Source organism: Equus przewalskii, chromosome 1, assembly GCF_037783145.1.
Source record: "Equus przewalskii isolate Varuska chromosome 1, EquPr2, whole genome shotgun sequence".
Classification (NCBI taxonomy): domain Eukaryota; kingdom Metazoa; phylum Chordata; class Mammalia; order Perissodactyla; family Equidae; genus Equus; species Equus przewalskii.
Window position 1 is genome coordinate 107193568 of NC_091831.1, and position 25910 is coordinate 107219477.

Genomic DNA, 25910 nt, shown 5'->3' on the forward strand with positions numbered 1-25910 from the left:
ATCCTAAGTAAGAAAATTCATGTTTTCTGCTCTGGAAGCTTGCCGCTGGGATTCGTTCGGGGGATAAACGGTCGGAAACGAGGAAACTGAGGCACACGGGGGCGCCAAGCCCGGGCAGTGCCCGGGGCGGGGGGGTGACCGGCCTGACCCCGCCGAGCCAGGTGCCCGCGCGCCGCCACCCGCAGCCTGGGAGGCCGGCGCCGCCCCCGCCCGGAGCGCCCCGCGGGGCCGCGGCGTGCGGGGGCGGAGGGGGCGGCGGCGGGAGCGGCGGGCCACGCACGGCGGCGGCGGGAGCGGCCGGGCACGCACGGCGACGGCGGCGGCGGGAGCGGGAGTCCTGGCCACGCACGGGCGCGGCGGCGGCTGCGGGAGCGGGAGCGGGAGCGGCGGGAGCTGTGGCGGCGGCGGATGGCCCAGAGCTGATCTATGCGGCGCTTGGAGGGGCTGTGTCTGCGGCGGCGGCGGCGGCGGCGGGGCCCTGCCCGCGAGCGGAGCGGGGACAAGATGAAGTACCAGAAATACCTGACGGTGCTGCAGATGGCCATCGGCGTCACCCCCTCCAACCGCGGCAGCCTCCTGCCGCTCAAGAGGAAGCTGTGGTGAGGCGCGGCGGGCGGGGGCCGGGCGGGCGGGCGCGGGGAGCGCGGGGCGCAGCAGCCATTTCGGGGCCCCCGGGCCGAGCGCCGCGTCCCGCGCTCGCAGGGCATTCTCCGCCGCGACCCTCGGCTGTGCCCGGCGACGCGTAGAGCGGCGCGCCGCAGGCGGGAGGGGCCAGGGCCGGGGCCGCCGGGCGCCCCCGCCCCCCGCCCGGGTCGCTCCCTTCCGCTCTGGTCCCGCGAGCTCTGGCTCCGAATTTCACGCCAGGCTTCATGCAGACGGCGAGCAGTTTGTTAGCACTGGGTGCGTTCTCAAAATCCGTCTGCTCTTGGGTACCTGGTAGAGGACGAGCCGCTCCCACGGTAAGGGGACGAAGTTGCGAGATTATCATTGCAATATCAGGGACTGTATTTTATCTGCATGCGTCCTAGTTCCTCCGACCTGGAAACTGTTATTGGGGTAACAGGAAAAGAACGCCTTAGAGAAAAATGTCTGGAAGTTATCCAGCTCTGGTTTACATAGTAGATTATCTATCGGATTGCGTTGCGTTTATTAGCGTTTAAATGTCATATGGGATCCCCGTGGCTGCCTGGGCGCTCTGTGGACTTGAGACAGGTGTAAGGTGCTATCACAGAAGAAATAGTCAAGTAAAGGGATGGTGACGAAAGAAAAAAGACGCCAGTAATCTTGGTATTCAGTGGTCATTTTAATTTCAAGATTTGTGATCAATGTAGTTCATAGAGGTTTTATTCAATTCAATTGAACAAGGTCGAATATGATTTTAAGGTTATAGAGAAAAGGATGTAAGGCTGCTTTTAGGCATTTGGGAAAAGTAATTTCTGCTATATGAGACAAATGACAGAATGATCCAAGGAATATAAAGATTGAGCAGCCAAGAAAAAGACGAGTTAAAAAAAGGAATCCCAATAGTAGAGAATTTTTGAGATAAGACCAAAACCTATGGGCAGCGAAGTTCAGATTTCAGCTGTGCCACTTACTGTGTGACCTGAAGCAAGTTACTGGAGGATCTGTTTCTTTCTCTGTAAAAGGAGAATATCTACCTCATGGGGTCATACGGAGATCAACTGAGAGAATGAGTGGGAAGTGCCTGCCACTACGCGTGGCCGAATAATAGGTACTTAGTAAATAGTAGTGTCTTCCTCCTTACCATCCCCCCCATTTGTTTAAAAAAAGAGAAATTTATTCTGCAGAAGGTCTTAACTTGATCAACAGCAACTGACAACACATCAAAGACTAGACTGGTAAAAGTTGGCAGTAACTGAATTAAGAAATGTCCGTGGAAGTAGATTTTGCACATATGTGAAGAATATGTGACTAATGAAGCAAGAAGCAGTAACATTTGAAGATGACTTTTCAGATTGATGGCGTACAGGGAAAATAAAAAGAGATCAGCACCAACAGTCTCACCTGCCCCCGCTATGCTTTTCTCCTGAGCACTTGTCAATGTCTGACCCACTACATAGTTTACTTAATTTTCACATTTATTGCCTCTGCCCCCACTAGAATGTAAGTTGCATGGGGCCAGGGCTTTTGTCTGTTTAGTTCATTACTAAATCCTCTGCAGCTGGTATCTGGTACAAACTAAGTCTCAAAAGGTGTATGTTGAATAAATGAATTCTCCATAATGCGTAGCTGGGAAAGGAAATTTTATTGATGTTAAATTTTAAAACGAAGATGTGGGAATAATGTTCAAGGAGCTGTTAGGCATGAATATTAGTAGTAATTGGTCATAAAGCCAGGAAACTAGGTTTATTCTTTTTCATCATTGGAGTACTGCTTCTGAAAATACATTCCCCAGTACAGAGTTGGTGAAGAGAGAACACAAGGAAGTAAAATCCAGGTGACTTTTTTACTCTAGAGAGTCACATTTGAGGCAGCAGTGAACCGGGGTCAGGGTTAACAACTGTCTTACTAAGAGACGGCCTGGAAAGGGCAGGGGGGATTTTGTTGAACTTTTCCACAATCTTAAACAAGCATTTCAGAATTTCCACTCAATGTTAAGTGAACTTGCAAATGTTCATCTAGTTGCTACAGTGGGAAAGCAAGGAGCATACTCTACAAAAACTCTAGAGTGGGTGGTACTTTTAAACTTAGATGTATAATCCTTTTTTTTAAGTTGGAGAATATCGTGCTGCCTGATTAATCTATCTCTTATGTCTTCTGGAATTTATTTTCTAGATAACATTTCATTTCATCAGTGTCGTAGCAACCGCACGTGGAGAATTTGAGACGAAAGTCACCATTGTATGGCTGGAAGATATGAGGATGTGGGTTCTGACTCCAGAGTGGTGGGTGGGAACCAATAACAGATGTCTGTCAGCAGTGGATGTCAGACCTTGGAATGCACCAGCTTATGCCCATTTACAAGATGTGAGGGTGTACTATGATGATGGGTTGTGGCATATATGTAAGATTTATATGAAGATGTTTAGGAAAATGTATACACTCTCTGTGTTTCTCTCTCTTTAAAGTATTGCAGTTTTTGTGGAAAGACAGCATTCCTGTAAAGCTTATGCCAGTGTAAGTCACGGGTAGGGTTGAATGATCCAGTGCTTTCGCTCCACTCTTCTATCTAGTTTGGCCTTTTGTGCTTGTCAGCTTTCCATTGCACAATATCTTTGTCTTTCTGATTGGCTCTGCAAATCCTTTAAGGAGTATTGTGTTTGCAGACCAATTTAGGTGGAAACAAAAGCAGACAGACATCCAGACCCGCATCAGTGGAGCCTGCAGGAACCGTCTTCTCCTTGCCTTCTCCTTCGTCAAGAAATTTAGGATGTAGGAATGTGTGCAGTGTTTGGTTCTGCATCATTGCTGTTTAAGAACCTGAAACTAAGGCCTCTTACCTCTGCCTGAGCTAGGCATGAGTTTGTGCAGCCTGCTGCCTGCCTTTGGGGGCCTCCTGTAGTTGCCAGTAGGGCACTGTATTTCCTAGAGCTGCCGTAACAGATTACCACAAACTTGGTGGCTGAAAACAACAGAAATGTATTCTCTCGCCGTTCTGGAGGCCAGAAGTCTGACATTAAGTTGTCGGCAGGGCCATGCTCCCTTGAAAGCTCTAGGGGAGAATCCTTCCTTGCCTCTGCCAGCTTCTGGTGGCTCCAGACGTTCTTGTGGCCATATCACTTCACTCTCTCTCTACTTCTTCACGTGGCCTTCTCTGTGTGTGTCGTCTCTTCTTCTGTCTCATAAGGAGACTTGTCACTGGATAAAGATGATCTTGTCTTGAGGTCCTTAACTTAATTACATCTGCAAGGACCCTTTTTTTTTAACTTTTTATTGAGATTATGATAGTTTACAACCTTGTGAAATTTCAGTGGCACATTATTGTTTATCAGTCATGTTATAGGTGCACCACTTCACCCTTTGTGCCCCCCCCGACCCCCCCTTTCCCCTGGTAACCACTAATCTGTTCTCTTTGTCTACATGTTTAACTTCCACATATGAGTGGAGTCATACAGAGATTGTCTTTCTCTGTCTGGCTTATTTCACTTAATGCCCTCAAGGTCCATCCATGTTGTTGTGAATGGGGCAATTTTATCCTTTTTTATGGCTGAGTAGTATTCCATGGTATATATATATGCCGTATCTTCTTTATGCAGTCATCAGTTGATGGGCACTTAGGTTGGTTCCATGACTTGGCTATTGTAAATAATGCTACAGTGAACATAGGAGTGCATGGGACTTTTGAAATTGCTGATTTCAAGTTCTTTGGATAGATATCCAGTAGTAGGATGGCTGGGTCATATGGTATTTCTATTTTTAATTTTTTGAGAAATCTCCATACTGTTTTCTGTAGTGGCTGCACCAGTTTGCATTCCCACCAGCAGTGTATGAGGGTTCCTTTTTCTCCACAACTTCTCCAACGTTTTTGTTATTTTTTGTTTTGGTTATTTTTGCCATTCTAACCGGTATAAGGTGATATCTTAGTGTAGTTTTGATTTGCATTTCCCTGATGATTAGTGATGATGAGCATCTTTTCATGTGCCTATTGGCCATCTGTATATCTTCTTTGGAGAAATGTCTGTTCATGTCCCCTGCCCATTTTTTGATCGGGTTGTTTGATTTTTTGTTGTTGAGTTGTGTGAGTTCTTTCCATAGTATGGAGATTAACCCTTTGTCATATATATGACTTGCAAATGTTTTTTTCCCAATTGGTGGGTTGTTTTTTTGTTTCAATCCTGTTTTCCCTTGCCTTGAAGAAGATCTTTAGTTTGATGAAGTCCCATTTGTTTATTCTTTCTATTGTTTCCCTTGTCTGAGAAGACATGTTGTCCCTAAAGATCCTTTTAATACTGATATCAGAAAATGTACTGCCTATATTTTCTTTTAGAAGCCTTATGGTTTCAGGTCTTGTCTTTAGGTCTTTGATCCATTTTGAGTTTATTTTTGTGAATGGTGAAAAAGAATGGTCAATTTTCCTTCTTTTACATGTGGCTGTCCAGTTTTCCCAGCATCATTCGTTGAAGAGACTTTCTTTTCTCCATTGTATGCCCTCAGCTCCTTTGTTGAAGATTAGCTGTCCATAGATGTGTGGTTTTATTTCTGGGCTTTCAATTCTATTCCATTGATTTGTGCACCTGTGCAAGGATCGTTTTTAAAAATAGAGTCGCATCCACAGGTTCCTGACGTTCGGAAGTGTGGGGAGGAGGGGCATCCTTCAACCTGCTGCAGGCACCAGGGCCAAATCCTTGCTGTTGAGTGTTTTGAGGCCCAAATAATGGTTACTCCTCTCTATTTTATGTGAAATGTGAAGAATATTTTCATAATAATTTTATTGTTGTCAAGAGTTCATTTTTGCACTGAGTGCTTTTAGGAGTGTTTATACTGATCTTAGGGGGAAAAGGAGTGTCATTTCATTTTCTTCATGTTTCTAACTATATTTCTCCTGGTTATTTGATACAGTAATTATTGAAGGCCGTGCAGTATCAATTCATTCATTTAAGTAGTCATCCAGTAATCAGATTCTGAAATCAATAAGAGCTGTCGTTTATTGAACTTAGTACCTGTCAGGACCTGTATATGTGCTTTCCAAGCATCCTCTCATTTAACCTAGAGCACCCTTGTGAGGTAGATGCTGTATTTCCCCAGTTTTACAAATGAGGTCATTGGCTTACCTGGAATCACACATCAGGTTTTATGCCAGTTGTTGGTGTTAAAAGCATGTTTGAGCAGGGATATGACGGTCTAGAAAGGGAGAACTGAAAACAGGTACAAAATGACTAGGAAATGACTTACAGAATGTTGTTTTTCGGAGAGTCATCCATGGCCCACTCATGGATCACAGAGGTCCCCCTGATGAGACAGAAATGGCTCTAAAATCCAGGTACTTAGTTGGTTTCCTTAATGGGAAAATTATAGGCAATTACACACATTATTATTTATTATTTATATGTACAAGTAAGGGCCATTTAATATTAACCCATTAAGTGATCTGTTAAGGTTTCTGAAGCCTGATACTTAGAAATGGAAGTTAGGCTTTTACTATCTTTTACTGAAGTTTCCTTCAGAAGGATTCGGTATCCGTCTAAAGTCACCTGCCGTGCTGTACTTAGCATCTTGAGGTTCCTATTCTTACACTGTTGTTTGAATTCTCCTAGTTTGGGGAGGGATGCTTGGCTATCACTCATTAGTGTTATCTTAAGTTGGTTGTGGCTGTCAGTTGCTGATATTTTAAAATTAATATCTTGTAGAAGGATTATTAGGTGTTACTCTTGTTGATAGTTTTGTTTTTGTATAACTGCTTTGTTTTTACCAGCTTGATTGTTTTGCCTAATTCTTTATCATTGAATTCTTTTTCAGTGGAAATTAGAAGTGGATGAATAGATGAGCTTGGGTGTTGTTTGTCCTCAGGGAACTGCGGTCAGAAATGGATGTAAGCCAAAGCTCCTGCGTTACAACAGAGTGAGGGGGTGAGCCCTGGGTTTCTGCCTTTCCAGCACATCGGCCTTGCCCACAAGAAAAAACATGGTCCTGTTAGATGAGTTATGAAGGGAGTGGAGAGAGGCAGAAATTTTCTCCCCAATTGCCCCCTAGGGATGATTCAATGGAATTAAGAATTAGGAAAATAAAAACTTCACTGTAAGCTAAATATTGATTTACCCTGAGTTCAAGGAAAAATATCCAAGATTCTTATACCTCAGTTCTTAACTTTATTTCCCTGTCATCAAGGGCCATTCTCCTAGATATTTGGGGAATAATTCTCAAAGTCTGAGTTATTCAGTTCAGAAACAGATCATCAGGTTGGGGGAGAGTGGTAGCTTGGGGTTAACTTGTACTCCACATCAGGAAGAGGTGTCCTTGGTGGACTTTCTGTACCCAAGTAGTACAGCTCTTCTCACTTGAGTTGTAGATATGCCTCTGTATTCTTGTGAGTGTCTGGCAAAAACTATTTGAACACATATCCCCACCCCAGGACTAGCATTAATTCTCAGAAACAGTAATAATACAATAGAGAAGTGACTTCTTAAATTCTTCTATACCTTAAGATTCTTTCTACTTAGACATGAGTTAACATTCTACGTTATTATCTGGATCTGTGCCTATTCCTTTTCTTTATCCTCCATCAAAGAAAGGGGATCATTACTGAGCCCTGTTCTTTTTGACAGTTGACCTCTTAGTTTCACGAAGACCTGGTCAAAGCTTTAAAGTTACTGAAATTACTCCGTAGGGGCCCGGTTCAGTTCTTAGACAAGGCACCATCCTCCTGCTGAGTCTGTGAGCAGGGTTGGTACAGACTTGCTGTTCACCTGGTATATACCAGTTCAGCTCTCCTGGTTATTAAATGTTTTTATTATGATCCTGGTAGGGAGGAGGAGGGTCCATTCTTCTAGTTACATTTAGGATCATCTTTTTATGTTTTACTTTGTCACTAGATTTAGTATTACATTGAGTTAAGTCTGATAAATTTCTTGGCTGATAAATTTTTAAAATTTGGTGGATATAAATTCTTACTGCAGACTTTATGTTTTAGGCTTTTAAGTTTGGAAAAAAGGAAAAGAGTGATGTCTTTCTAAGTCAGATGAGAGAAAATTTAAGAAAAATTTCTTTGTAAAGAAAAGTATTTTACATTTGTATTAATTTCTTGTAGTACGATCACACCACATATAACCAGCACTATCAAGATAAAGTGAGAGGAAATAAAGAGAATTTAAGACTTGTACACTGTTTCACAATTCTATTTTAATTTCCCATGTGCCCTCTTTTCTTGAATGAAGTTCTTCATTACTTTTGTGGAAGTTTTTACCCTGCAGAGAAGAGAACAAAACTGTACAAGGTGCTGCTTTTTGTATTGAGGATAATGAAAGTAGCATCATCAAAATTTTACTCTCAGAGGTGACTTGAAAGGTGGATGCATTGGAAATCCAATGAAATAACAAAATATATAGATTTTAAAAGCTTTCTGAAATGCATTTAGTAGATAGGGATAGAACTACTGAGAGAAAAACCTTGCAGAAATCATTGTCCAGAAAATGTTCAGGAGAAAGTTCCTGCAAAGGGAAGGGTGGATAGCTTGTAAGGGATGGAAGAAGCAGAGGACGCTTGGGGAATTAATCAGATTTGATACACTAGGTTGGCTGACCTTCCTCATCCTCACTATTTTGTGACAAGTAGGGAACAGCAGTGTTGCTTTCTCACTTACTACACCAGTGAATATGGGCACTGGGGCCAGAGAGAAGGGCCGTACCTGAGATAGCTACTGAGCCCCCTGACCCAGAAGAGAAGTTACCTCACAAACCTCCCAGCAGCATGTGCCATCTCTGCCAGTTGCCATAGTAAACATTACAGTGGGGAAACACATGTTCTCTAATACAAATATACGTAGACATTAAAAATCACCAGAGAAAGCCAGTGTTAAGAGAATTACCATATTCAACAAAAAGGAGAACTAATCTCTGAGAAAATAGAAAAGTATTGAATTAATGTGATTTTTCAGAAAGATGCAAAGAATATTGTATTAATAAAAAAAGTAGACAGTTTAGAAATTTAAAATGTGCCCATTGAAATAAAAGGGAATGGTTGAATTGACAAAATTGAAAAGCAAATTAGTGATCTAGAGGAGTAAGCTAAAGAATCATGAAAGTACAAAGGGATCAGAAGTATATAGACGAAGTTAGGAGACCTTAAAACTATTTCCAAGGAGGAGGGCAGGGAAAGACTTTTGGTATGGATGTGGTGATGCTAGGAAAGAAGGGAAATGAAGATGTGTGAATGTCATTTCTTGTGTGGGAGGAGGTAAGAATACCAATGAACCCAAGGTGTTGATAGAAAAATAGGAGTTTAAATATATATGGTATGTGTACATATTTATGTGTGTGTGTGTATAAATATGTGTGTGTGTGTGTGTAGGTAGGTAGTTAGCTAGAGTTAGAGTTGGCCTAATAAGATGTGTAACTTTCAGACTACTCATTGGAAGGGGGAAATGTCCAAGGGTGAGTGGGGACAAAGAAAACTCAATCATACTAAAAAGGCAGAAAAAAAAGAAGAGAGCATTTAAATTTAAAAAACACAAACCATGAAACAAGATGGCAGGAATAAACCTAAAGATATCAGTAAACACAATGCATTTAAATGATTTAAGTTCCTTTCAAAGGATACTGGTGCTGAGATTTGGGTAAAAAATAACGTCCAGCTACGTGCTGTTTACCAAGAGTTAAAAGTACAACCAGAAGAAGAGAGAAACAGACACTTGGAAAGGTTGAAAATACAAGCATAAAAAATACAAGCCAGAAAAAGGTTAATATAAAAATGTGAGTGGCGAAATTATCAGACAAAATAGCATTTAAGGTAAAATCTTTAATTGGCACAGAGACCTTTCATTTGATAAAAGGTTAAATCCCTAAGAAGATATGAGTTATAAACATTGACATCTAATAAATTTCAAATATATAAAGGAAGAAACTAATAATATGCAAAGATCATTTGACAAATCCATATTCATGTTCATGTCTTTTTCATAGAAACTAGCAATTCAGCAAGACAAATATGATGAAGGACATAGAGAAGTGGATTTATAAAGAATAAAATGATAAAATTGACCTTATATTTAAGGACCCTCCCCCCCCCCAATGGGCATTCTTATATATTGTTGATAGAAATGTAAATTAGTAAAGCCTTTCTGAAAGGCAGTACCTGGCAGCATCTGGAAACCTCTGAGCCTGTGTTTTGCTTCCAGGAACCTTTCCTAAGTAAACACTGTGTTTGTACCCAAAGATGTTGTCAGAGATGTTCGTTGCTTTATGGTTGATAGTAAACATTTGAAAACTAAACTAAATGCCTATCAGTAAGGGAGTGATTGAATAAATTCTGGTACACCTATACTATGAAATACTGTTTAGCAGTTAAAAGGAATGAAATAGATCTGGATGGGTTATTATGAGCAGGACTTCAAGATATGTTATTCAGTGAAAAAAATTAAGGTGCGGGACAATATGGACAATTTAGTCATGTTACTAAAAAATTTCAAAAGGCCATTAACACATATAAAGATAAGCATGAGCATTTGTCTGAGAGGTTATACGAAGAATTGTTTATCGTGATTGTCCTTAGGAAAAGGGGTGGGATTTGGGATGAAGGGTAAGAGGAAGGCTTTGACTTCTCATTTTTCCATCTTTTTATACTCTTCAAATACTCTAACTATATGGATATAGTGCTTTTGTTTTAAACTGTGGCTATACCTAAACTAGTCTGTTTTATGATATTTACTCCTAGCTTCTTCTCATATAAATCAGATTTATTTTGTTAATAGTTCATACTGTGTGTTCTTTTCAACAATGAGAGACGTATTTTATCCCTTTCAGACAACATTTTAAATATAAAAATTAAGTAGGTCATGAAGGTTGATAAATAAGTGAACATGGAATATGTTATAACTAGGAGATCTGATCATAAAATAAGGAAACTAATTTTCATAAACCACACTTACAAATCAGTCTTCTTATTTTGTAATTTTTATCATCTCTAAGACAATAATCCACTGAGCATTCCCCCCAGGTTCCCAGGGCACCTTGTCCTAAGGCTGCCACCAGTAGTGGCACAGAGATAAGAGAACCCCTGACAGTCTTGAGTGTGCATTTATATGTATGAACATGTATCCCAATGTGCATTCTGTAGATGGCTTAGATTACTTGCTGTTTCTTCTTATCGGTACTTTCTTGGTTCCATAGTAGTGCTGAATTAAGTGTTGACTGTCATGCTTAAACTTTTAAAAGTTGTTTTCATGCTTAACAAGAACATCCTGCATAGTATCTGTGGTTGTGCACGGTAGTACCTGATTTGTACTGGATGTGCCAGGCGCCAGGCTGAGCATTTAATAAATGCCTAGAGGGAAGTAGATGTCTCAGATGTACCTAAGAAACTTCAGCATAGTCGCAGTTGCTGCTTTGATGGTTACGGAGTTGACTTTTAGTGAATCTTAGTGTTGGAGTATTTGATCCCTGTCAAGAAAGATTTCTAAACAAACAAGAAGCTAAGAAATATTTAGAAAGTGTATCTGATAGGGTGTAGCTCCACTGTGGTTCTTAGCTTTTTGGTTAAGGAGGAGTGTGACATTTCCAAAGCTATCTTCAAGTAAATGCTTACCTCATACTTGAGAAATATGTTCACCTGTAAACGTGTCTTTTAAGAAATTTTTCCCCTTCTTGCAGGGTAACGCCATCTTCTGAAAATCCTAATGGTGCTACTTCTAGTGTCAGCCAAGGAAAACCTTCTTTAAGGCGAATTAAAGGTAGACTGCACAGAAGCAAAAGCCTTGATAGCATCGATTTCTGTGAACTCACTGTAAGTGGACTGTTCGCTACTTCTCTAATTTTTCAAAGAATATGAACAATTTGATTTCATTTCTTAAAAATTTTTATTAAAATGCAACAGGCTTATTTTGTGGTGATCATTTTTTAGTAAAAACTGGTTTATCCAGCAGGTTACCAGCGAGAATACTTTCTTAACTGGTATCCATATGATATGTTTATAATAAATGGTTCATAATGATCATTCTGATTCAGAGACCAAAATAAAGAAATGCTTCCTGAACTCTGCAACAAAAGTTGAGTTAAGTTCAGTGGAGTGTTAGTGTAAATTTCTTAGAAAAATCACAAATCCATGTGTCAGTGGAAGTAAAGACCTAAGTATTTGATGAACTCCACCCAACATCCTGGTAAGACCAGCAAATAGTTACTCTGAAATTATTAGGACGGATCCTAATTCATTAATGATGGTGCTTTCTTTTCATTCTATGTGATTAACATTAGTGCTCTTATTTCTTTTCCAGACCAGGTGACAGGTTTTCATATGGGTATGTGGTAAATTCATGCATGTTTTTGGAGGAACACTGTGCTTTCCGGCCCCACTGTCCTTTCCTGTTAATTGTATTGTCCAAGTCTATAAAAGATACTACAGTTCCATAAAGGAAATGCTAGAATTTTCTTTACTGTAAGAAAGTTTTACAGGCATACTTCAGAGATATTGCGGGTTCATTCCACATCACTGCAATAAAGCAAATATCGCAATAAAGCGAGTCACACAAATTTTTTGGTTTCCCAGTGCATATAAAAGTTATGTTTATGCTATACTGTAGTCTGTTAAGTGTGCAAGAGCATTCTGTCTAAAAGAGCAAAGTACAAGCCTTAATTAAAAAATGCTTTATTGCTGGCCAGCCTGGTGGCATGGCAGTTAAGTTCGTACATTCCGCTTCAGCAGCCTGGCATTCGCTGGTTCAGATCCTGGGTGTGGACCTACACACTGCTTATCAAGCCATGCTGTGGCAGGCATCCCACATATAAAGTGGAGGAAGATGGGCACAGACGTTTGCTCAGGGCTGATCTTCCTCAGCAAAAAGAGGAGGATTGGCGGTGGATGTTAGCTCAGGGCTAATTTTCCTCAAAAAAAAAAAAAAGCAAGACTGTATTGCCAAAATTGCTGACCATCATCTGAGCCTTCAATGAGTCATATCTTTTCGCTGGTGGAAGGTCTTGTAAAAAATGCAGTATCTGCAAAGCGCAATGAAACGAGGTGTACCTGTAGTCACATTTATGTGTTGTAGGATTCATTGGCAAATTAGCAGATATTTATGATGCTTACTAGACCAGATATGTTCATTTCTCTGCTTTGAGCTCTGAAAAATTCTGAATTATAGAAGTACTCTTGACCATTGTTGCTTCAAAAAGTCATAACAAAGTATGAAACTAAATCCTATCTTTTTTGAGGATACAACGTCTGTATCTTTTACCTATAATTGATGAAAACGAAAGTTCAGTAGATGTGGATACTCTCTTTTTTTACTTTTTAAAAATTTTCGTACCGTCATGCGCTATATAATGATGTTTTAGTCAATAACTGACTGTATCTACAGCGGTGGTCCCATAAGATTAGTGCCATATAGCCTAGGTGTGTAGTGGGCTATACCATTTAGGTTTGTTTAAGTACCTTCTGTGATGTTCACACAGTGACAAAATTGCCTAACAATGCATTTCTCAGAACGTATCCTTGCCATTAAGCGACGCACGACTATAATTATTTTTACTAAAATAATTTTACTCAGTTATTTTACTTAAAAGTGTGCTTGACTGTATTTTATGACACAGGACTTAAGAAGATATTTAAGGACTTCTCAGAAGATATTTAAGCAATAACTGACAAAAGGAGTAAAAAGACAGTACATTCTCGCTAAGTAGACCTAACAATTAAAGTGACTAAAGAAAATATAAGTATGGTTTAAAATAAAGTGAATTGCTTTTCAAAAGTGAAACATTGAATTAATTGAGAAACAAATTTGAATTGTTTATTGGAATATAAAAATGGAAATTGAAATTTTATCAGGTTCTTTTATATGATGTTAATCATTGTCATTACTGAAGCATTATCAGATAACTAATTATTTTGGCATGTTATAAAATATGTTTATTTGCTTAAACAGAATCATTGTAGTTGGGAAGAGGTTAAAATTTCTCTAGACTATGACAGGAAAAAAAGCTTTACTTCATGTAATGTTGCCTTAAATTTCCTGGAAATAGAAATAGATTATTTCAACTGTGAGGAAAAGTTGACAGATAGAGTTATCTTTTTATTATGATAAATATGTTTGAAAATTATTGATAGTTTATTCCCTGCCTTATTCTATGAGAGAGTTGATCTGGCTGAAGTTACTATACAGTCCAAACAGGAAAAAAAATAACACTACCGAGGTGCAGTTAACATCTCTGTAATTAATTTCTTTCTTTTTTGATGATCTTTCCTGTTTGAGTTTATCTCAGAAGTGAAATGTTTTAGCATCTCTGGAGGGAAGACATTTGACTTTGAGGTTAGAAGAGAGGTAAAGATGAGGTTTATGGAAGGTCAGTTCCAGGGAGCGGCTGTGTTTTCTTGGTGTAACGGTTTACTCTGCTTTGTGGACCATGTTGTTTGTGATCTTGGTGTTCTGCTTGCTGAAGACTGTGTTGAAAGGCCATGGACTTTCGTGTACTGACATTTCACCTGTCTGTCAGTAATGGGGATGTATTAATAAAATGTAATTATTGTGATCAGTTTGGTTTTTTTGCAATTTGAGTTTATTTTCTTTCTCAGTTTTTTGCAGTCATGATTGGTGGGGCGGCAATTTATATTTAGTTTATTCTTTGAATGTTTTTAGATTGTTAGAAATTTTTACAACGAGCATCTTCATTCCATTTTTAGAAAAGTAGTAAACTGATTTTCTAAACAAAAAAGTACAAAGAAGAAGAGCCTACCAGCTTGGCTACTCCCACTTTCTACCAGAATTGGTAATACTATGATATCCAAAATACATAGGGGCATATAGCATCTTTGGCATGGGGCTAAAAATGAATTTTTTCCCTCCACTTTTAAAATTTGATCTTCTTTTTTAAAAGAAGGAAGTGCTACACTTTTTTTTTCAAAAAAGGAAGATTAGAAAAGGGATTCATGGGAGGTAAAAGGGGTTCAGATTTGGTTCTCTAATGTAGTTGACTTTGTAATGTAATTGTGGAGAACCAAATTTTAAAACCTTAGCCACAAAGTCTAAAGGAAGATCCTTAGTAAAGGGTCTGTAATGACTCCCAATTATATGGGAAGACATAAGCTTTATTCCCTGTAGGAAGTAGCTTAGCCACCATAGATATCTTTTCATAAATGTTCTTCTAGTTCAAAAAGACTGAAAAATTTGTCATATTATACTGTTTTTAAAATTTGTGAAAATTTTTATTAAATGTATGGCTTCCTTTGGCTGCCAGAGTAAATAGAAAGCCTTAAAATAGGAAGACTTAGACTTAGTTCATAATCTCCTCTCACACGCATGTATCGAATTATGCATAACCAACAGAATGACATTTATATTTTAATTTTTACGTTTTACTCTTAACTTTGCCTAAGAAAAAATACAATTTTTATTGCTTTTGGAAAAACATTGCAAGTAGAGCAAGAGGTCCACTTGCTATGGTTTCAGAGTCTCAGTTTCTGGCTGAGAAGCCTCAGGTTCCAGCTGAGACTATTGGCTTTGGTCCCAGGTGTCAGATTGATGCCGTTTCACTCCTGGGGAGAGGTGATTATTGCAGCTTTCTCTGTGGGGATTAAATGGGATGGGCTTTCCAGTTCATTTTGTAAAACCCTACAGCATAATTGATTGATATCCTGCTATATGGAGGGAGGCTGGAATCCATCCAATCTCCAGGTCCTTCAGACAGTCTCCCAGAGATACGTGGTAAAATTTTCTTAGGCAGGGCCAAATGGACAAGTCTGTTATGAAGATGTGTTTTGCTTAGAAAACCTGAGCCTTTCTTCAACACGTTAATGGGTAAAATGCTATATAAACCATGTGACAAATTCTTTTTTTCCCTTGGGATAATGGAGTGATATATTGATAATCAATATGAAGAAGAAAAGCAACCATTTGTCTTTAGTTAATGATGGTTCCATTCATAGCTATTCCATTTCACTCTGGTATCGTTGCCTTTTTAGAGTGATCAGGTTACATTTTCACTTCTGGCCCTTCCTCCCTCTCAGATTCTAAGTGTATAGTCAATTTTAAGTGACAATTTAAAAATTCAACAGATTGCTTGAAATTTTACAACTTCTCTTGATTAACATAAACTTGTCATTTATTTCCTGCTTTGTTGGTGTAAACCTAGAATCCTAGTTTTCTCTTTCTGCCAACAGAAAAATGCTGCAAAAAGATTTACGCGTGATAGATAGAAACAGTGAACCAATTAAATGATTTATGGCTGTGTTCCCTTAGCCTTGGGTGAAAAAGGATTCAGTCATCACTGAGAACTGTTAGGCAAAAATGATATGTTTCCAAACCTTTAGAGGAGTTTTTGTCACGAGAGGGAGAATATGTGATGATAAGATATTAGTTGGAGGGTTACATTTGCATACAACTTTGGGCAAATAAGTCACATTTCACTGCTGCCTGAATAAATAGTTCTCTGGTTTTTTAATGATCAGCAGTTTTTCGCATTTGAAAGAAACTTTTTTCTCCTGGTCAAGAGGAGATTCCGTATAGGCTTATAGAAAATATATTTAACCATATGAAGATATCAGTGATGGAAATTTTCTCCTTCTTCCTCTTCCCCTCAAGACCTCCTACTATGAGATCTGCAGGATGCTAGGAGACCCCAGAGACCTGTTTTAAAACTAAATATCCCTTTGATTTTGAACATATGCCAAGTTTGCTTTCTTCTTGAGCTAACTTGGGTGCCTCACTGGTGAATAGGGAGCTGGGCACTAACAGGTGAGAAAACGGTGAAGGGAGAACATATGAAGGGACGCTGAACACCACCTTATCCTGCTTCCCAGTTCCCAGTTCAGTGGGAGGGGGCCAGCCACTTCTACCCTTTGTCGCTCCCACTCTGATCACCACCACCCATCTCACCGGTATGAGGGCCTAGAAGAAACATCACTGAACACTGTGGGCCTCCTTTTGCTTTGGGTCCATAGCTGCTCTTCTCACCCTGAGCTCTAGTGACTTGGGCATGTTTCTGTTCACTTTTACATATCTCTGAGTCGTTGTAGGTGCTGGCCCTAAGGCCACCAGCAGATCTCCTCACTGTGCCCCCAACTCTTAGTGCATGTTTTATTCCCTGATTGTACCATGTACTTCACCTCCTCAAAGTCAGGGAGCACGTCTTTTGTATTGCCCAAAATGCTAAGCCTGAAAAATTTTATGCTCATTAAATATTTGTTGGTTGATTGTTGGTTGACTGACTGCTTCGTTAACTGTGGCAGCTGAATAGAAAAAAGCTGAGAGACCATTAAATGTTAAAATAGTGGAGATCAAGAAGCAAGAGAACAGAGAGTTATGTAACTCATTTGATAAATAGTCAGGTAAAGTTACCAACTTACTCTGTCTATTGACTTTTCTTATAGGGAACATGTCTGAGCACTAAGAAATAAGGGGGAAATTTTTTGAATAGCCAAAGTAGGTGTGGTGGTGCTAGTGGAAATAGTAGAGGTGGTGGTGGAGGTAGTGGTATTGGTGATGGTGGTGGTGGTCGAGGTTAAGGTGGTGGTGGAGGTGGAGGTGAAGGTGAAGATGGTGATGATGATGGTAGTATTGGTGGTATTGGTGAGGGTGAGGTAGTGGTGATTGTGGGAGTGGAGGTGGTGGTGGAGGTGGTGATGATGATGGAAGTGGTGGTGATGGTGGTGGAGGTGGTGGTGATGGTGGGAGTAGAAGTAGAGGTGCTGGTAGTGATAGTGGTAGTGATGATGGAGGTGGAGGTGGTAATGGTGGAGGTAGTGATGGTGGACGTGGTAGAGGTAGAGGTGGTGGTGGTAGTGATGGTAGAGGTGGAGGAAATGATTACGGCAGCTTCTGTTCTCAAAGTGGCCAGGTCTTTCAGGTTTTGAGGCAGTAGAATGCTCCTGATTACATGTAATAAAACACTGACTCAAAGTGGCCTAAATATTAGGGACATTTATCAGGTCACGTCACTAGAAGTCTAGAGGTAGGGTGATCTTTAGGGCTAATTGAATCTGGTGGGTCCAGTACCATTTTCTTGGGAATCTTGGGTCTACTGTCCTTTCTGCATAGACTTCACCAGTAGGCTTTTAACATGATGAGTGAAGCAGTTCTGGGCCTCACATCCATGTGGAAAAGATAGGAAAGAGGAGAGTCTCTTTCTGTGGCTCTCTCTTACAGGCATGGAAACCCTTCCCCAGAAGGGAAACCTTTCGCGCTTCTCTTTTCCATCTTGTTGGGCCTTTGCTTGGACCAGATTCTTCCCTGGTGAATGCCGTGCTTGGATTTGCTTAGCTGGGTTCTCTGACCAAAGGAAATGTCTGAAAATTCATAAATAACAGCTATAATAATGTAAAAATACGACTGTTTAGAGTGGGAGCAGATAGTTCTCAAATATCTGTTAGGAATGCCTTTGGTTAATTGAATTATGGTAATTTAAAATTAACTACTAGGAGTTTTTCTCATATGAGTCTACGGGTAGGCAGTCAAGGGTTGGTTCAGCTCAGAGACCCATGTTCTTCAGAGACCCAACTTTCTCCACCTTTCTAGGCTGCTCTCATTTTGTAGACCTGTCATGCTAGTCTTCTGTGGGCTCTAGGTGGCTGCTGGAGGTCTGCCCTCACATCTTGTATTTCCTGCTAGACAAAAGGGGCAAAGGGGCAGATTTCTCCTAGTGATGCTTTGCCCTTTTATTTCAGAGGAGATGCCCTCCCTGGGGACGTTTTCCTACATGTCATTGACAAGAACTGTCATATTGCTGTCTCCTATACTAAGGGAGGATGAAAAATTGAGAGTTTGGGTAGCACAGGGCCGCTAGGCGTAAAAATGGGATTCTGCTGGTAAGGAAAGAGGAGGAAATGGACGCTTTGTAGATAACTAGCAAGGTCCACCAGCATATCCCAGCAGATCTTGAAACCGTTGTACAGACCAGAAAATTAATGCTGCAGTAAAAATTAAATTATAATTATCATGGCATTTTATGAAAGAAGTATGTTTCTGAGACCTCTGCATAATTCAAAATTCTTATAGTTGTGAGACTCATTTTCCCATAAGACTCACAAAGTATAGTGGCTTATTTCTGTTTTCCAGATAAAATGATCTGATTGTAGTTCACAGTTTATAGTTCACTGTGGTATATACTTAGGTTACAATTCATTCAGCCTGCTGGTTTGAAATTGTGTGATTCTCAATGCTTATTCTTAATTTGGGGGTATTTGCATAATTTCAGATTTGTGTATGAAGTGAGACTTTATCAATATTTTATGTTGCATGATTTAGATTTACTCAACTAAAATTTGCATAATGTATCACCAAATTGTGTTCAGTTTAAGAAGGCAGGAAAGTATGTAATACATTTTAGGGGAAAAAATGCAGCCAGATGGTTAAAACACCAAAAGGTTTTGTGCCTGAAGTGGTATTTCCACTTAACTCTGTGAAACTTGTCTATCTAAAACAAATGGTTCCCCAAGTTTTCTCTCATTCCAGGAAGTCTTTGTTTTTACAGTATGGTCTTCCAGGATCTCTTACATTATAATTTATGTCTATATATTGCTCCCCAATTTCAAAGACAGATTATGTGTCCCGAAACTGGATAGTTTCGTAATACCTAGCATAATGTTGAGGACTTAGTAGAGCTCAATATATGTATTTGTTGTGTTGATGCAAATAATCCATGACCAATCTATAAATGAAAATTCAGGTGAGTTTATTCTGAGCCAAAATATGAGGACCATGGCCTGGGGTCTTCCTCCCCCAAGGAAGGAAGGGCATCAAAGAAGTGGGATGCACAGAGTGGTAATATACCCTCAAACAGCATGTTTTACTATGATTGAAATGTCCCTTTTACAGTAATTAGGAGACTGCTCTGTTGGCACAGCGATTGATGGACACAGCAGGTAGTAGGTCTGCTGTCTTGGTGGACACAGCAGGGTGGCAGGTCTGTTGTCTCAAGCTGGGTGGTCACAGGTGAGTGCAGCAATCAGTTCCTAGTCTAGGGAGAGATTCTTATCCTTAAGGAAATGCCAATGTGGGGGAAGTTGCACCTTTATCTTAAGGGCATTTGTTCTTGCCATAGGAAATGTTTAAAGCAGATATACAATGTATGCTCAACAACCATGTCAGGCCCTTTTGTAAAAACAAAGTCAGGCTGAATTAGGTTTACACCAGGTGGCTTCCTCATATACTCCAATATATCCTATTGCTTGCCATTTCTTTTTGTCAGTTGAGTGAATGAAGAGACTTGATTAAGTGAATAAATGACCTGGCTGGCAACTAGGCTGTGAGAGGGCCACTGAAAATGGCAACAGAAACCACGATTTGCAAAATGTATCCTCATTTGCAGAATAGATAAACTGTGCTGGACCACTCTGTGTCGCCCATCACAGACTATGTTCAAATTCTTTAACACCAGTTGTACGGACCCATATGCTCCAAGATAAGACTAGAGACAAACTGGTCCAACAGTAACTCCTTATTCCTGTGTTTTAAAGATAAAACCACGGACTGTTCACTAACTCCCTAATTTCCAAATTCTGACCAGTCTTTGCCAAGACCATTGGATGACTAACTCTTGCCCCCTCCCCGGGTCCTATAAATACCCTTACCTCCCTGCCTCTTTTCTTCCTCCCCTGCCACCCTTAAGATGCCCCATAGCTCCCCATGGAAAGCTTTCTGGCTTGCTGCAGCAAGGTAATAGACCTAACTTTATTTGACTAGAGCTGTGTTTTGGTCTTTGGCTGGTAGGCTTTGTCAGATGTAAGGAAAGGAGAAGATTGAAAAAAAAAAAAGAATACTAGAGTGACCAATAGGGAGAATTACAAAACATCGTTTTGAAATATTTTCAAACTTAAAGTTGTAAGAACAATACAAAGAACTCCCATAACCCCAGTCTCCCAAATTTCCCAACTGGTAACATTTTACAGCATTTGCTTTATCACCCTCTTTCCCTCTCTGTATATGTATATGTGTGTATGTGTATACACCCATTATCATTAGTCTTTCCTGAACCACTTCAGAACAAACTATAGATATGATGTCCCACACTCCCTAAACTTTGCAGAGTTTAGTTCCCCCAAATAAGGGTTTTTTCCACTTAACCACTATATAAGTGGTTTCCCAAGTCAGGAAATCATCATTGACATGACAGTACTGTCCAATCCACAGATCCCATCCAAATCTCACTTCTGTCCCAACAGTCTCTCCTTCCTTTCTGGTGCAGGATCCCATCCAGGAACATGCATTGCTTTTAGGTGTCATGCCTCCACCTTGACAGTTTTAAAGAATTGTCAGCCTGGGGTGGTCCACTGTTTCCTCATGATCAGATTCAGGTCCTGCGTTCTTGGCAGACACTAAAGCCCTACCTCTCCTGCTCTCAGTTCACTGAGCATCTGGCCTCGTCGCTGGCCTGGGTGTCAGTGAACTAGACACTGGAGTGTGCTGTGGCCCCTTCCCAACCCTCCCTGAGAACATGCATTGCTGTAGGGTACAGGAATCTGCCAGAATTATCACCCTCATTCATTTTCCAAAGTGAGAGGAGTCATGTAGAGAGTTTTGAGGCTCTTCTACAGAACAAAGGGATCCAGCTATTTATATAACTTTAGGAGATCTAGAGGCCAGCCACTCTGAATGCAGTTTACCAGTTGACAACAAATTAGGAGATATTTTACCCTTCATGGTTACTTTCTTCATTAAACTGTGAATGTCCAGATTCACAATTCTAAGAGACTCTTACATACAGCCTTGCAAGCTCTCTTGTTTTTTTTTTTATGTACGCTTTTTTGTTTTGGTGAGGAAGCTTGGCCCTGCACTAACATCTGTTGCCAATCTTCCTCTTTCTTCCCCTCCTCCAAAGCCCCAGTACGTAGTTGTATATCCTAGTTGTAGGTTATTCTAGCTCTCCTATGTGGGATGCCACCACAGCACGGTTTGATGAGCGGTGTGTAGGTCCGCACCCAGGATCCAAACCGGTGGACCCCAGGCCACTGAAGTGGAGCATGTGAACTTAACCACTTGGCCACAGGGCCGGCCCCAGTACTCTTGGTTTTTTTAGGTGGTTAAAAACACAATAGCTACAAGTACTCCATTCTTGTGAGAGTATTATCAGCCTCCATCTTTATCCAACAGGCTTTTGAATTGGTTTTGCAGCTCAGAATTTTGTCTCCATCCTGGAGCTATGCTGACATCTCTTATCTCTTTGGTTTCTTTTCACTAGCAACTGGTAATTGGGAATTTTGTTGGCTCTGATTTTAGGCAGGATTTTATTTATGAGAACTGACTAGAAAATATAGGCCTTTTGAAATTTGGGTCTTAATGAAAAGAATATAGAAAATATTATTTCAAAGAAGAGAATATGAAGCTTTTGGTATTCTGGCTTAACTCATGTTTCATAGTCTGTCATGAAAGCACTTCCTTGGTTTTGCCTGATCGTCTCTCTTTCTGGGGTTAGATTCCATTCTTGTTGGCTGGGTTGGAGACTAGCAGCTGTTTTCCTCCTCATTTCTCCAATCACTACCCTCCGCACAGCCTCCCTTCTCTTCGCACAGATCAAGGCACCAGCCTCACAGCCAAGACATGTCCAGGCCTCATTTTAGTTTCAGCTGGGAGCCCTCTCCCCCATCTCTCTCTCTCACATACACACCACTGTCACCACCATCATCATCATCTTGTCTGTCTTTAAAGTGGTCGCAATCTAGTAGAGCAGGCAGAAATGTCAACAAACACATTGCGCTGTGTGCAGTGGTAGAGACAGTACGAGGTACCTGGGGGAACATGGAGTGCTCATCTCTGCCTGGTACCGAAAAGAGTTGTAAAGAAGGTGACCCTTGAACTTAATCTGGAAGGGTGCCTGTGACTTTATTGGGGGAAAAAGTGGGGAGGAAGTCATTGGGTTGAGGCAGCAGAGTAGGGAATGGAACTGAGAACTACCAGGAGTGCTGAAGGAAACTAAAGTTTGTTCCGAACCCTGGAGTATGCAGAATGCCGCAGGCTGAGCTGGCTGGTATGGAAGAGGCCAGCAGGCAGGTCTTGAGCCTCCATCCTCTCTTCTAGCTGGAGTAGCTCTACTTTTATCTGTTATACCAGAGGGTGAGGGTGAGGGGACACACACCATTTCATATGAATAAAAGAATTCTCCCACTAGGATGGTTTTCTGAACTGAGAGGCCTTATGCTAGAACCAGGGAACACTCCCAGTTCAAGGGCAGTCAGAAGTAGAGGAGCAAGTTCATGGATAGTTGTTAAAGAAGCTGAGGAGGGAAGTTTCAAGAAGGGAGAGAGTGGTCCACAGAATCGTGTGGCCTCGCCTCACATAGTTGGGGGACTGCAAAGGCAGCTTGGACCTGCCAGTGGTTAGAGATCATTAAACTAGAGTTTATCTTTTCCTTTATTTTTATTTTTTTTTTTGAGGAAGATTAGCCCTGAACTAACTGCTGCCAATCCTCCTCTTTTTCCTGAGGAAACCTGGCCCTGAGCTAACATCTGTGCCCATCTTCCTCTATTTATGTGTGGGACGCCTACCACAGCATGGCATGCCAAGCAGTGCCATGTTCCCACCCGGGATCCGAACTAGTGAACCCTGGGCCACCGAGAATCAGAAGGTGTGAACCTAACCACTGCCGCTGGGCCGGCTCCTCTTTTCCTTTATTTTTTATCTTGAGAGGAGGAATAATGTAATTTTTTCATACAATCACGGGACAAAAAGAACCGTCACTACTTCAAAATTTACAGAGTTGATGTCATGGACTCTGACAGTTAAATCACATTTATGACAGTTACAGTAGTCCCCCCTAAATATATGAACAGGGCACACTACAGTGTGACTCACCCTCCTGGTGCTGTGCTGATGGTGGTCACCAGGGCCAGGGCAGGGCTCGGGGGTGACATTTGGAGGTGGTTGGTGACGTTAACCAAGGGCAGTGGTGTGGGCAGGCAGTCTGGAGGAGGTTGAAAATATAGAGATATAAAGATAGAGTATTTTTATGTGTGCTGAGTAAGTAAATTTATGGGAATACTTTTTTATCTAAAAATACATCTGCTTGTCAGAGATGATCTTATATTATTTCACTACTTTTCACTCAGTGAGCTGAATTGTCTGATTGCCACATTTGTTATTGAACAGAATAAATAATCTGTGGGGAACATAATAATGTAGTATGTCTGTGTCTGCGTGCACACACACACACATATAATTTCAAGTATTTGGAGAAAATTGGTTGTATTTGTCTTTGAAACATGTATCATCTGTTCCTCTAGTCTAAGTGAAAGCATTTTAACTCATCTGGTCATTATGCGACTATTGTGCATTAGAATGAAAAACAGAAGTTTCAGAATGTGTTGTTTTCTTTCTCTGTAACATTTTCTTTTTCAGGGAAGTCCCCCATTTTGTAGTGGCTAAGGTTTATTGAGGACTGTCTGTGCACCTGGTGGAGAGGAGGAGTGAGGGCCACACACAGCGAGAGCACCAGCACTTTATGCTGGCTGAAGGTGGCCAGAGAAAATAAACCAGAAGGAAGGGAATCCTTTCAGTTCCTCAGTGCTCTGTTGTTTTCTCTCCTATGGCAAATGGGGGGGATGAAATGTTATGGTTAATTTCTTTTCAGTTAGACTTCATAGCTTATAGGAAGGCTCGTTCCTCAGGGCCTGATTTGGGTGTTGTCACGAGACCCAGTCTTCCCCAGAATATCTTTGTGGTCTGTTTGTTCTGGAAATCCCTCACATTCTGTGTGTCCTGGAAGTCCCCCTCTGAGAGTCACTAATGGGCTTGGACAACAGTCCGTTTCCAGAGCTCTGTAGTGGAGCTAGCTTTCACCTTCATAGGCGCTGAGAGCCTGCCCCGACGTTAAGGGGGTACAGTATAGGCTTAGGAAATGGCTGCTGGCGGCTAGAGCTTGGCTGCTGTAGGCTCTGCCTTGGGAAGAGAGGACTGAAGCATTCCAGGAGAGACCCCAGGTAGCTAGGGGCAGGAGGGGAGGGTCCCAGGCCACAGAATGCGGTACCCGGCAGAGAGGGAATACCAAAAACCCAAAGTGCCAAGATGCCCCGTTTGCCCCAGTGCCAAAGAACGTCACACGTGACCCTTGATGTACAACTTTGACATTAACTAAAAGGTCATATGTAGTGAAACATTGCAAAATATGGTTGTGACCAGGAAAGAGGTCGTTTAAATTGGGCCCCAGCATCATCTCAGAACTTGAATGTCCTCATTCTCTCAGACCATGTAAGAGAACTTCAGTAAGGCGCACGCAGATGGAGCCGTGGTTTCCGTCCTCCAGCAGTTATTTCTTGTTTATTCCCGTTGTCCAGGACACTGAGCTTGGGAAAGGGATAGTTTCTGCTTAGCAGACTTTATCCTGATTCTTTCAACAGCCGGAGGTGGGCGTTTAGTGTGGTTATTTTACACCTGAATCTTCTCCCCTGGGCCCCAGAGCCGTTGGCCGGCTCTGCAGCAGTTCAGCGGCCACATGGGGGCAGGGCTCCCCAGCGTGTGCACTTTGGCAGCCTGGGCAAGGCCACCTAGCTAGGGTCCTTCCTGGCTGAACACTTCATTCTTCCTACTTCTCACCCGTCATAACTCTACTTAAATTTGTGATAGATGGACTTTAATGTAGAAATGGAAGTGGAAAACCCATTCCAATTTGAGGTTGTTTTGGTTGTTTGAATTGCTGGAAGCGATTGATATTTAGAGAGGTGCTACTTAGGGCAGAGTGGAATTTTGAGCTGCCTGTGCTTATTTGAAGGTGCTATATATGCTAAAAACTTTGGTAATTGGAGGATAATGGTGGTAGAATGACAGCAGTGGCTCTCTTTTACTCTTTGGGGTGAAAAATGGAAGTGCTTCTCCCCTTCTTTAAGGATTTCTGAACTATCAGAAAGAAGTCAAGCTTTTTTGTTGTTGGTTTTTTTTTAAGTAATTTAGTTGAAATGCTTTAAAACTAGCTATATTCCTATACTCCAAACATGATTTTGCCTTTTGATTTTTTTAAAATCATGTTTTGATACTCATTTCTATGTTTTAATGTAACTTGACCCATCCTTGTAAGCATTTAACTTTGTTTCTCTATTCTCTTTTGTGTATTAAATTTTGAAAGATTTATTGTAATTAGAGAGTGGAAACCATAAACTAGCTTTTAAAGTATTTTACTTTTTCCTTCTGCTCTAACTGTATACTTTGAGTTACTCCATTTTGTTTAGATAACCCATAATCACTGGCATTTTCTTAGTATTTTGGCATGAAAATTCATTTTCAACATTTTGGAAATTACATAATTCTGTATATTCTTGTTACTACTGTTTATATTTTAAAAAGCTGTCTTAATCTTTGGCTTCCACATAAATGTGATTCTTTTTGTATGTCA

General features: G+C 40.9%; 1 protein-coding gene across 12 annotated transcripts in view; it reads left to right on the forward strand.

Annotated features, from left to right (window-relative positions):
- The first annotated feature begins 206 nt into the window (after positions 1-206).
- The window catches only part of TJP1 (tight junction protein 1), a 236065-nt gene continuing 210361 nt past the window's right edge, over positions 207-25910 (forward strand). For 6 of the 12 annotated variants that reach the window (XM_070571543.1, XM_070571546.1, XM_070571548.1 and 3 more), the window contains exons 1-2: positions 242-599; positions 11262-11394. In XM_070571543.1, coding sequence (XP_070427644.1) covers positions 427-599; positions 11262-11394 — 306 coding nt within the window. In that variant the 5' untranslated portion in view covers positions 242-426. Of the gene's footprint in view, positions 600-659; positions 960-11261; positions 11395-25910 lie in introns of those variants that run through there. The other 6 variants (XM_070571625.1, XM_070571654.1, XM_070571634.1 and 3 more) reach the window with 4 other exon arrangements.